The sequence below is a fragment of the Alosa alosa genome, chromosome 22, assembly GCF_017589495.1.
Source record: "Alosa alosa isolate M-15738 ecotype Scorff River chromosome 22, AALO_Geno_1.1, whole genome shotgun sequence".
Taxonomy (NCBI): domain Eukaryota; kingdom Metazoa; phylum Chordata; class Actinopteri; order Clupeiformes; family Clupeidae; genus Alosa; species Alosa alosa.
This window is the reverse complement of record NC_063210.1, coordinates 21,044,400-21,058,250: the sequence shown is the minus strand read 5'-3', so window position 1 is coordinate 21,058,250 and position 13,851 is coordinate 21,044,400. Positions and strand designations below refer to the sequence as shown.

The 13,851-nt window shown below is 43.6% G+C and overlaps 1 protein-coding gene across 1 annotated transcript; it reads right to left on the bottom strand.

Moving 5' to 3' along the window:
• Positions 1-1,510: 1,510 nt before the first annotated feature.
• Positions 1,511-12,049, bottom strand: LOC125287606 (butyrophilin subfamily 1 member A1-like). Its single transcript, XM_048233530.1, has 6 exons — positions 12,001-12,049; positions 4,528-4,623; positions 4,074-4,412; positions 2,411-2,689; positions 1,990-2,078; positions 1,511-1,809 (listed from the first exon to the last, which is right to left on the bottom strand). Exons 2-6 carry the CDS (start codon positions 4,571-4,573, stop codon positions 1,636-1,638), a joined length of 927 nt encoding a protein of 308 aa, XP_048089487.1. The 5' UTR covers positions 4,574-4,623; positions 12,001-12,049; the 3' UTR covers positions 1,511-1,635.
• Positions 12,050-13,851: the final 1,802 nt, after the last annotated feature.

Here is a 13,851-nt window from a genome sequence, read left to right as displayed (position 1 = left end):
CAATTAGGCCAGAGAATTAGGCTATGTCAACGTTTTGATATACTAGTGCTAACATGAAAATATTGGCTATTTAATAGTAGTTATAATTATAACTGTGACTGTTGGCCTTAAAACACCAATAAAACAAACAAACAAACAAAATTACATCTTGTTAATGCAAAGTTATGTTTATTCTTTTGCTGTTCTGCCCTCCAGCAAACATAGGCTACATACTCATTCACACACAAAATATTTCAAACAGGCACATACAAAAACATATCATACAGTAAAATTAACATGAAGAGAAATACTGTATATTTATGTATATGAACTTGGGCTAGCACAAACCAGTTTCTTTACGCTTAAATGTAACAAAAGAACAAAGAAAGGCAGGTGTTAAGGCATGGAGACAATGGAGTTCAATGTATTAAAGATAAATATAAATATAATAAATGCATTAAAATGGTCATTTCCTATACCGATGTATCTCCTGTAGTCATCACAGGATAAATAAAGGCAGGTCTCAATTAGAAGCTCTTCACAAAGCTACTGAGACCAACTTTTCAAAGTCAAAGTCAAAGTCAGCTTTATTGTCAATTTCTTCACATGTTCCAGACATACAAAGAGATCGAAATTACGTTTTTCACTATCCCACGGTGAACACTAGACATATTTACCAATTTAGGTCCACAGACAAACATAACATTCAAGCAAACAAAAAGTAAGTAAATAAGTAAATAAGAGGGCACATATAATAATGAAAAATAAGAGCAGCAAAATTTGGTTGAAATTGTGCATAGACAGTCAATAAAATACTAGTGCAAAGTCAGGCCAATAAAAGGCTTGGGTAGTTCTGTTTGACCTAAGTAAGAAAGAAAGTGGCATAGTGGTGCAAGTTATGTAAGAGCAGCAGAAGTTTTGTGTTTTCAGGGACAACAACACCAAGTTGTAAAGTGTACAAGGTGCAAGTGTGCAAGTGGAGTAGTGCAGGCGGCCATTTTGGTCCAATGTCCAGGATGTTATGTAGCTGAGGGGTGGAGGGGGAGAGGGAGGGAGAGTTCAGCATCCTTACAGCTTGTGTATGAAGCTGTTGGTGAGTCTGGTAGTCTTGGAGCTTAGGCTTCTGTACCCTCTTCCCAGAGGGCAGTAGATCAAACAGATTGTGAGCGGGTGACTTGCATCACTCACAATTTTGGTCGCCTTGCGGGTGAGGTGGGTGGTGTAAATGATTTTAGTAAAAAAAAATTTTAGTAAAAAAAAAAAAAAGACAATCCCTCAGATAACACAAGAGCTCCGCTGGTTGGTTGACTTAAATTTTCATGCCTGAGCTTGCTTGCAGTTTAAACATACTGGTTTAAAAACCTTTAGAAACATGTATTTAATTCAGACTGCAAATCATTTCGCGACCCCACCCATACTTTTGGTGACCCTCAGTTTGAGAACCACTGCACTAGGGTAGTATATTCAAGCTCCTCATCATTGCACAATTAATCTTCATTTGTGGAATCAAACAAATAAAATACAATGAAGGCACTGTATGAAGCATTTCTTCCATTTCTACATAAACAAAAACATGATGTGCATAAAGCGCAAAGGAAAGGAAAGTGCATTGAGGAAGTCTGTACAAGTTGATTACCAAGATCTCCTCCTTCAGTGTCAAAAGTCTGTGCTCCATTCGGTAATTAACTTGTATGGACTCCGTGGTGGCGGCACACTGTCAAGCTTATTGTTGACACTTTCCGAACATTCTCCTACCCACTTGACTCCACCATGCCCGCCCCGGCTTGGTTTTCGAGGCTCCTGTTGCTGTAAGCTGCTGGTGTGGAGACACTGAGGGCAAGTAGACCAAAAGTGTTTGTTAGTATATCAAAATATCTGTGCCAAGCTACTTTCAAACACAAATATAGCTTCACTTCATACATATTTCCTGATAACCTTCTGTATTGAGAAGTCTTGAATAACATAATTTAATGTTATGGCCTGTACACCTGTTCCATCTCTATGACTTACCTGATGTTTCAGGTTTAAAACTACCAGCACCACCACCAGTCCACCTATAGCAGGGATCAGCCAATAGTGATGTCTTGACTTGTCCTTGTCTGTAATAATAATAATAAGCATGCATCGATGGGTCATTAATGTGTCATTAAAAAGTATGTGATAACATTCACTGTGATAATATTTTACATTGGATAACAGTTAGATCCGGGTCAAACTATTGATTAATATCCTATTGGACAAGAGGCATTCCTTCAGTGCCGATATCCCAGGACTTCCCCACTTGGCCTCTTAAATTCTAATTATCAATCCCCATTTTGCACTATAAAAGATATCCCCACAGCTGTGGTTACCCATGACTTACAGCCAAATCAAAGCCATGGGGATATCCTTTACCATATACTGTGATAACATTTCATATTTTATATCATACCAGGAAAGACAAAGGTGGCAGACTGAGAAACTCCTCTGTCATCACTGAAAGTGCAGGTGTAGTTGCTACGGGTGGAGATGGTGACATTCAATTGGCTGTAGATGTGAATAAGCTGCTCTGAGGTAATGCTGGTTGTGAACTTGGCCTGGTCAGTCAACTTCTTCCCATGTCCATCTGTCCAGGTGTGAGTACCTAGGGGATACCCTTTGGCCTCACAGCGAAGGGTGTATACCCCACTACCCATGGAGACATTGCTTTTCTGGACTGGGTTCCATGGGGCTGTAGAAAGTGGGAGAACACACAGCAAGCAGTGAATTAAAGTCCATGATTGCTAATTCTATGGTGCTCCAGAACTGCTGATATTTTATGACACGTCTTGCACAGGTTCAGGTTTGTTTGAATGTATGTATGTATGTATGTAGACAAGATTCTTTGTCTACTCCAACCAAAAAACAACTGGTAATTTAGTGATGTCCAAATGAACCTCTGGCTTTCCAGCCCATTGATTCACCAATTACCCAATTACAATTGACATTGACAAATTGACAAAATGACAAGAAATTCCATGACCCATGGGAGCCCCAATCTGTAAACTACTACACCTCCCGTCCTGTTTGGCGCTTGTGTCTGACCCACACACATTATAGCTCCTTTCAGACATACTGTAGGTGTAAGTCTGCATATTCTGCGGATATCAAGCAGTTTAGCCGTATATTATGTATACTTCATCTCAACCAATCCACTACAAGACGATGCATCCTAATAAAGCTTCCCTTTGGAATTAAAATAGTCCCAGTGCTGTCACTGGCAATCTCTGTTGTCCGTTCTCCAAAGAAATCCTTAGCCAAAGATTTAATTGCTTCCGAACTACACAGCGCAGCTTCAAAATGCTCCATTCACGCAGGCGGTAAAACTCATGAGGCATTCGTAGTTAACTATAACTTGTGAGGCTATAATGCCTATAATGTTTGATCAACTTCTGAAAACGACAAGGACAACAATGGCCTAATGCTTAATGCATAGCCTAATGTTTTTGTTTTTAAATAGGCCGCCAACTCCAAAATATAGCCTACTGAATCGGACAAATTGGGTGCAATCTCCATGAGGAATCTGGTCAGCAACAACTGTAGGCTGTTTAGGTTGCAGTTTCCCCTCCTAAATCTCTTTGCTAAAACAGAACTTTTCTTCAGAGGTTTAAGGAATGTGTTTGTGGGGAAACTCCCCTCATTTTAGACGGACATTATGTAAATGAGCTCATGTTTGAATGAAGCGAAGAACATGCAGAGATTCTGTTCATGTGTGTGTTCAACCACGCAGAGATTCTATTTATGTGTGTCAGTGTCGTTCACACATGATGTCCGCATAATGTCCACACGTAAGAATCATCCGATCTGAAATCACCCAAAGGGTCGGACATACGTTTGACAAAGATCTGCATATAGTGCGGAGGACATGTCTGAAAACAGTTTATGTCTGTCACAACATAGAATTAGTGCAAATTTTTCTCTCTCAAGTCTACAAACTCCCAATAATGTTTTTTTACTCTGCAATGACTTTACTTCTTGGTTTCCTCAGACTACATCTCATTAGTTTCTCAAAGCATGACCACTATACTGTCCTAGAAATGGTTGCAAAAGTATTGTGTAGAGCAGATATAACTAACCTCGAACTTTTAAATGACACTGCCCCTGATTTATGTAGAGAGGCATCGATGCATAACACTTGTATTCTCCAGTGTCTTGGATGCTGACGTTGTCCATCTTTAGAGCAACAACCTTATTTGGGAAACTGTTTTGCAGTAGCTGAACTCTTCCAACAAATGTTGGAAATATTTTTAGTCCTTTTTGATCTAAACGAACAATGTCAACTGAAGAATCTTCGCTTTTCTGGATGTGCACAACTAAATCACTTTTGGGGTCCAACTTAAATGAAATGTTCCAGAACAAAATGACATTGTCATGGAGTGCTGCATCAAATGTGTTGTTGGCATCAGATGAAAACACTGAAAAAAACAAAAAAAAAACAATAATTAAACAATTGGTAAGGGACTATGACCATCCAAATTTCACATGACTCCGATTATAACTTGGAAAATAATTAAAATCTTGTATTCTTACATTGCAGAGAGGCCTGTATGAGGCAGAGGACAATTAATGTCTGCATCTCCTTCCCCTTCAGTGAAATGCATGAGGTCAAGGTAAGGTTCACCAAATCTGTGAAAGCAAATAAAAGAACTTTACAGGTGCCGCAGAATCAAAACATAAACGCTTTACTATTTTCCAACCCTATTCCATGCATGTTCACATTTCATAAGCCCAACTTCGAACAGCCAACCTGACTTTTTGTGTATCAGCACATGCTATAGTAGGTTGTCTTCACTGAAGTTCTTCTTCCACCCCTACATATTGCACTATTACCTGCAAGACGGGCGTTTACCACAGTAGTGGTCGCTGCTCTTTGGAATAGGGGAAGCTCTGATAAAAATTCTCAATTATTAAATTAATATTATTAAGGTGCTATATTGTTCCTTGAGGGCAAAAATTATCCCAAAACCCAGAATAGCCCAAACACTGCCGTATTTTCCAGACTATAAGTCAAAAAATGTGTCATGAACAGATTAAAAACATATATAAGTGACACCGCACTAGTCACATTTATTATGACCGCTAGCTTGCCGCCCGGATAATCAAAGTTTTTTTTTTTCCGTCATCTACTTTTTCCCGTCATCTAATTTTTGGTCAATGATACACGGGACACTGAACCATGGGGGTTGTGGGAATCGTGGCACCGAGGATGAAGACATTTTTAAGGTATGTTGGTCTCAAGGGCCCACATCAACCTAGCCCATAATCAATCATTTGTGATTTGCACCCAAATTAATTTGCTCAGCCACCAATGCGTCTAGTATCAAACCATAGATTTCTATTGGCTGACGCCGTGGACTTCATCCAATCACAGCTCTATTTTGTTAGAGAGTCTTAAAAGGGGAGCTTAACGGATAACGACAGTCCTGTGGACGGTGTACAACAAGGAAGGTGGCTATGGCTAGCGAAGCCCGGTTGTTTGAATGCGGCGTTAGGCGTCAACTTTGGAGGAGTTGGACTTGTGCTTTTCTTTGAAAGTTGAGCAACACAATGCACTTAAGTAATTCCTTTCGAAGAAGGATGTATTTGCCGTTTGCCGACCCGGATCAATGGATATGGTCGTAAGCTGGCCCTTGCATGCCTAGGCAGTTTGAAAGACAATTCTCTGCCACGCCCTTGGATTAAAAGCGAGGTAAATGGTTCGATTCCAGACTATACATTTCAATGATATAGATGGCCCGCCAGGCTAAATATTCATCTGAATTTGGATGCATTTCCGGTATTGGCATTAAGTAGTTGTTTGTCCACCAGATGGCGCATTGTTGCGGGGAGACGTAATTTTGTTGGAAATTAATCTAAAGTGGGTTGAAAGACAATACGCTCACAAGGACAAGACTGTAGTTTACCGCAGAGAACATCTAATAAGGGTAGGATGATTTCTGCATGACATGTAATTCTATTTATTCTTGAGCGAGAGAAATAAATCGATGTTTATGGACGCCTTGGTTTTTACTGCCCAGGTGAGCTACGTTAATCTTAAATTATATCAATAGCCTAGGACATAGAGTAAAATAATGTTACGTTAGCATTGGTTTGATGATGGAGGCCAACTTGATTATTGATGTATTTGTAAAAACAATAAATGGGTTATAGGTTGCCTAAAGCAAATTAATAACAACTAATTGTATCTTTAGACTGTCATCTCATTTCGCGTATGACCATAGGCTACTGGGAGCTAAGTGAGTTAGCCACAATACGTTAAGCTACTTGATGGTTTCTAATGGAATATATATTATGCTAGTTAGAGGCCAGGCTCATTGCCATTGTAGCCATTATGAGGTTGATATCCCAGGATATGTTTTCATTGGTTGTGTTAAATCTTACCCAGATACAATATTGTTATTTTCTGATTGGCTATTGTGTAGCCCCTTTCTTTTTGATTGGCGATGGCGTCTAAGAACTACGGGAGAAAAACTGGCTTGTGGGTGTGTGTGGGTTTCACAGTGAGGCGAGCGACTATAGACATTTTGAGCTGCGACGCAATAAATATATTAAGACTTATTAATAGTTTTCTGCGTGAGAATATCATCTCGTGACACTTGAGAGCCCTACATTACACTTTGTATTAGGCTATCACTGCTACTTTATCCATCTGAACCGTCGTGACGAAAATCCCTATTGAATCAGTCTAATGTAGATCAGACAACAATAACACAACCAATCTCCGAATCCCTCACAGTAAAAGTAGTCTAATCATCGCTGATGTAGGCTACCGTTACGTTACTTTGGTAAAGTTAGACAGAGATTGAGTGCAGCACTTTACGCGTTAGCCTATGACAGTGTACTTCCTTTTTTTCACTGTCAGAACTCACCGGACTTGTCTCGAAGTAGCCAACAGCTGTCATCTCGTCATGGCAGAATATATATATTTTTTCTTCATGTGTGGCCCTATGTCGTCCTAAGAACTACAGGAAAGCAGCATGGGTATGTAGTCTGTCTCTCCAATTGGTGTACCCCAGTACGCACGTATATTACACTATATTGCACTGTGTGTTTACTGGCCCGAGGTCGCCAAATTTCAACAAATAGTATTGTCTCATCAAACACTAACTCCGTGCACTTCCGCGAGCCATGATCACCAAACATTTTAATATAGCTTTGTGGCGTCCTCAATTCGACAGTGACATGGTCATACTGTGCCAAAACATGAACCGCTTATGCTATAACTTGCTTGTACCTCCGTGAAGTCTGTTTCCACTTCGCTGCCGCTTCCAGCTTCAACCGACACTAATGAAGCTTGGAAAACGCCCTCTCCCTCCGCCATTTGGCCAAGATGACGCCCGCTATGCTTAAAAGTGTCCAGCGCTGTACACTCAGCTTTGACCGCTATATGAGGCAACGAACCGAACTTGCAGCCTTCGTATCGTTTGAATTTTCAGTGTGAACACCCTCATGCACTCCAAATTAGAAGTTATCCCCAGTGTCTGCATAGTGCTCTACCCTCAAAAGACACGGTATTACGCATCTACACTGTTCCATACAGTTGATCTTTTTTGAAAAAGGATATAATCAATCATGTCCGAAGTTAAAACGACGCCTCCTGGAAACCTTGTGTCTCCTTTCATTTTCGTGATTCAACGGACATTGAAGAAACAACACCTCTCTACAGCCAAGTAAGTATGTCTTACACCTACACTTCACAATCAAGATTTCTCAAAATGGCACCGCGGGAGGGTTTGACCTTTGTCCCTAAATGATGTGGGGGAAGTGTTTAAAACAAATGTAGCTAACATATGTTATAAGATATGTCCGTATATAGATCAAAAGGTTAATGTAGACATGTTGAAAAACCTGTATCGGTTTGTATCTATTTCTAGCATAACATTAACAGACAGTTTTACATTTTCATGGATCATACATGACATTAACGTGCTACTGAAGTCCGCAAGCATCGATTTATAAGACAAGTCTTGCACGATGAGACAGGGATTACGTTGTTGATATTAAGTAGCTAGCTAGCTTGTTTTACAGCCAGATAAGACTATGCTGTAATCACACATAGTAAAAGTTCAGATCTAGTTTCCTAACGGACAACTTCTTCTTAACGGACAATTTTTAAAATGTTTCAGCGGGTCATATCGCTTAGGGAATTTGATATCGTTACAGATGAATTTCGCCGAGCTAGGCGGAACGTAAACATCTGGCGAAAAGTTAGGTTTGTATGGAGGATAAAGGTAAAACTCTACTCGCGGCCAATGCTGCTATCGTGGTGGGAAAGCTTTTCGGTGGTTTTTCCAGGCATCAACAGCAAAACTACAAAACACTTAAATCTAAAACACACTTAAATCATCTAAATCTCTTTGTTTTAATTCAACAAATAGAGAAAGCAAGTATTTGTTATGTCTAAAGCAAGGTGTAAGATACAAGATGTAATTCATAATAATTACTATAATTATTTATCAATATACTAATATAGTGTACTAATAAAAAATAATAAATTATTTTATTTGTGCCTTTATGTACTCCTTTTACAGAAAAATGCCACGCCAAAAAGACGATAACAGAAGAGGACATGGAGTAGGGCCCAATGGCTTTGGAGGAGGGGCACTGGAGGGTGGCTCGCCCAATTTCACATTCCTACAATTCACCTCCCAGGACCGAGGAAGGGGAGATATGCCCTCCAGCCCCACCCTAACCGGGCGCTGATGCCGATTTCCAGGAGGAGGGGCCCTACTTTACATTTGATGGCAGCTCCACGCTTCCGGATCACTAAGTCGGTGGCGCTTTGGTACTGGCCATCCAGATCTGGGGCGTCAGGACGGCTCCAACTCCATTTTAGAACATGGAGAAGGGCCTGGAGCAGATGTGGTGGAGTTGAACGAAGCTGCTACACTCCCACCGGTGAAGCCTCCAGGAGGGCCACAATCCACTGGAAAGGGAGCCGCTCCATGGGGCTACGTGGAAAGGGGTGGACGAGCTCTTCCACATCTGCCAGGCCCCTTTATGACCAACATGAATTCAGCGGGACCCTGAACTGATATACAACCGCGACTTATCGATTCGGGCGACAAGGGCCACCCAGGCAACGTGATCCTCTGCCACAAGGCAGAGGTGCGCTTACGCCAGCAGGTGACCACAAGAGAACACATCACCGCTCACTGTTGCTAAACGCTGCTGGGGAAAGCATACTTTTTCATCACTGGGAGCTTCCCAGCACAGCCCACGGCCTGAGGGGGGCCCCAGAATGCACCCTCTACGTGTGTCGGAGAAGGGGTACATGGACAGCGACCTATTCCTGAAGTGGCTGGGGCTCGTTGGCACGCCCGGCAGGAGCGCTCCTCCTCCATGGATCAACATGAGGCTCATGTTGGGACGGGGTGGTCGACTTCGTCGGGCCAACAGGATCGAGGTGGTGTGCCTGCCAGCGCACACCACTCCATGTGCTCCAGCCACTGGATGTGGCGGTGTACGGCCCCCCTAAAGGCGGGCGTTCCAGGCTGGCGCTAAGCAACATGGGCTGGGAGAGGCGCACTCACATCGGCAAGCCGGCAATTCTCGGCGGTGCTAAAGTACGCTGGAGGAGGCCTGTAATTCCCCCATAACATCATCAGTGGGTTCAGACGGACAGGCCCTTCCCGCTGAACAGGATGGAGGTGGACGAAGTCAAAGCGGTGAGTTAGGGAAAAAAGACACCTACAATCATGAAAAAAGTTCATCAAGATCAATTTTACAGCACTTACATACATTTCTAACAATGTCTTCATTTTGTGCTTTTTGTTGCAGCTCGTCAAAGGCCTCCTGACCAGCCGGGTGGGGGAGTATTTCACGCCCGAGGACACTGACGAGGACATGTCCACCCTCCTTGCACCGGCCGGGCCGGGCCGCCCCGCCTTCCACCAGCACCACAGACAACAACTGCGCCAGCAAAACGCCGGGCCCAACACCACCACCGGCTGCACTCCGGGCCACCAACGCTGAGCAATTCCCCTCTCCACCACCGTGAGGCAAACACCCGCGGTCAGCCACCACCACCACCACTCCCCCGCCTCGTCGCCACGGGGTCCCTGCCACGACCACCACCGTCCTGACGCCTTGGGGCCCAGCTGCCTCCTCCTCGCCCACCACCACCACGGCCGGGCGCCTGCTGCTGCCACCACCGCAGCCATGGCCACCTTCCACCACAGCCGCTCCCACCTCTACCTCCACCACAGCCACCGCTCTACTACACCACCACGCCGCGCTGCTGCTGCTGCTGCCACCGCAGCCGCCATGGCTACCTCCACCACAGCCCAGCTGCCTCTACCACCACCACGCTACCGCTGCCTCTACCACCACCTCACGGGCCGGGCGCTGCTGCCACCACCGCAGCCATGGCCACTTCCACCACGGGCCGCCGGGACCACTCACCGGGCCACCGACAGTGCCCGACCTGCCACCGCTTCCCCAACCCCTGGTATGCTCTGGAGTCATCCCGGGCGCACTAGCCGACATCCTGCTGCCGCCACATATTGAAACGCCGGCCAGGGGAGGGGGAGGAGGATGCCTCAGCCTGCAAATGTCATCACCCTCGGACGCCAATATGGGAAAGAGCCGAGAGGGAGGCTGAGGCATCCCGCATAGAACAACAGCGCAGGATCGGGCAGCCCAGCTGCGGTCCGGGCAGCAGCAGGCCGGGCTGCCACAGGCAGCAAAGGCGGCTGCATCGCTGTAAAGAGAGGCCGCCAGGGAGGCAGCGCCAGATGGCACAATTCCAGGCTGGCAGGAGAGGGAGGTCCGCCAGGGCGTCGGCTAGGGAGGCTCGGCTGGCCCAGGAGTCTGCACGGGCAGGTCCCAGACTGTGCCATGTGCGGGCGCATGGCACCTGCTGGTGGGTCCGGCCAGGTGCTGTGGCTGGGCTGCGACAGCTGCACCTCTGGTACCACGCACAGTGCTGATGTCATCTTGGTACCAGAGGGTGAGTAGTACTGCCCCACGCGGCCAATATGGCGGCAAGGGGAGGGAAAGTTATGCAGCCCGAGCTGTAGGTGGCCATGCAGCTCGAGCTATATTGTAAATATGTACATTTGTAAATAGTTCTAATTTGTAAATAGTAATTTGTTATAATTTAGTTTGTTTGTTATAATTTAGTAGATTAGATAAATAGTAGATTGTTAATGATTGTTCATCAATAAATTTGTTCTTAATTGTTCTCCAATTTTGTACTCAACCATTCCTAATATTTTGTTCTCAGTTTTGTTCTATATTGTTCTGTCTTGTTAAATGACCTGTTCCGGGTGAAAATGGTGACTTTTCCTGCGCCTAGCGTCCCCAGGCGGAAAACCAACCTTTGCAACATTGAGACTACCGTCCCAGAAAGAGCAGTGAGAAACAAGAAACCTTTACCTTGTAACATCCACATAGTTCTACCAAACTTATGCTAACCGTTCAGCTTGTAAACAAATCCATGTGCTTTATCATTACCTTTTTCCCACAGTTTGAAATAGCACTTTTATTCACTACAAATGTTGCTGTGTTCCTGATCTTACAAGGCCTACTTGAAATTGCACTTTATTCACTACATCCACTTTGCAGTTGTCTTTGATGGCACAATGAATGCTGTGATGCGTTTCATTCACATTGAACCAGAGTTGTCTTTCGACACACCCGGGTTGGTTCACACACGAGGCACAGTTTCTGTTCCTATATTTCTGTTGCAAGCACTTTGACAATACACTTTGAAATTTAAATAACATATTTCACTACTGCACCCAGATGTGTGGCCCTATGTCGTACAGTTAATCTCGTCATGGCAAAAAATATATGTTTATTTCTTCATGTGTGGCCCTAATACTCCGTCGTAGGCTACAGCAGTTGTCCATGGATGTGTCGCCATTTGAAGGAAATTATTTTTAAAACGACAATGTCATGCTTGTCCGTTCGACTGAACAGAGCGAGATAAAGTAGTAGGCCTAAGCTATTTTGTGATTTGTGACAGATCTGTGGGAATTTATCAAAGAGATAACTTACCTTTTCCGAACACTGCAATGGAATGCAGAACTTCCCAACAGCACCACGTTATTTAGCACCCTTCGCTAAGTCCCGCCCTCCTTAGTTACTGTTGCTATGCCTGACAAGCTTTAGCACCCTGCACGTCTTTTACATAGGGGGGAGAACCGGGACTTTTCAATGAAATGTAATTTACAAACACATCGTACCACACTGAAAGCTAATATTTTGTCACTAGCAACCTACATCTGTCCTCTGTCAAATACAGTTGGAATTTCATCTCTGAACAAAACCGTTCATGAGTTATTTAAGCAGAAGTCGAATGTGCGTTTTGTTTCATTCGACTCTCCTGGCCAGAATGAATGGAACAGGCATGGGGGACAAAAGAAACCAGTGGCGTCATGCCCATTGAAGTTAAGGCCCACGGATTTTTCGTCCTTGATAATTTTTTTGATCATAACTTTGTTCCTATTATGCTCCATAATAAGCCAGAGCCTATAACGACTCAAATGTATTCTTCTAGATGTGTAATAAACCGTAGCAAAATAGCTGAAGACCAGTCAACAGCCCTTTTCCTAAAATTGGTGTCTGTGTATGTTCCCGTAACAACTCACACGTGCATTCAGCTCGAAATGTTTTGCTTGTGTTGAGCTGTTACGGTTAACTTTAGGCTACAGTTTGAACAGTTTAACTGTTACAGTTTAAACAGATACAGTCAATGGTGTAGAAGTGGTAAGTAGTCTAGCTAAGCAATAAAAAGTAGTGGAATTATTTCTAGTTGACCAGGAACTTTTGACTTGATGATCAAATAGTTAGAACTATGGATTTGATGTTGGCCGCGAATTCAGAGCATTACGTTAACGTTAGCCTCCATGGTGTCAGTATAACGTAGCCTAGGCTACTCTTACAAATATTACAAATATTTCGCAGTCTCCTGGTTCAATTGTTTCCAGTTTCATAAACGTTGTTAGATTTGCAGTGACTACAAAATCCAACTTAATAACATTAGGCCTACCAAGGAATTGCGTTGGATGTTTCTCCACTTGTTCTCTTCACGTATCTGGCTGCTAATCCATGTAATGAAAAGGGAGGCTACCCGTTCAAAAGGAGGCTTAAAGTTGTTTTATATAGGTTCGCTGTGACCGTGATGTAGAGCAGTGTTTCTCAAACTTTTTCAGACCAAGGACCACTTAACCAATTAAACAAAAACTCACGGACCACCTAGCTAAAAAAAAGAGAGTAGACCTACTTCAACAGTGTATTACACAATCGGCCTACTCACTGAACCACCTTGCTTGTCTTTGCACTTTGCTTATTGTGTCAGAGGATTCATATGATTTAAACTGGCATATCTTACATAGACAGTGTTGCAGAACTGTTTGGATTCACATACAGTACAAGTTGGTTCAATATTGCAAACAACTCATCTATATTATAATTTACCACGTCTTCTCGCGGACCACTTGGGATAGCTTGCGGACCACCAGTGGTCCCCGGACCACACTTTGAGAAACACTGATGTAGAGGGCAAGAAAGTATAATAGTCTCTCTCTCCGAGCTGAATTTGAGCTTACAGTTCTTTCACCAACCTATGTGTTTTACATTAACTTACAAAATAGCTTAGTCCTCAGATAGAGGATGGTTGCTGCTTGCTCTGTTAAGGTATTTCTGTCCCTCCCAAACTGCATTGAAATGGTATGTTAAGCAGCATACTGGGGGAGAAATCACCGGCCCCCCATGCTGCATTAAATGGATCCATAATCCAGTCATACTGAGCACTGCTGGTTGGGAAATATTTTTGAAATAAACTTTGCAGGGATGTGATGTAGGCCTACTGTTTAATACATGGGATCACAAGAGTGGCTCCCGAAG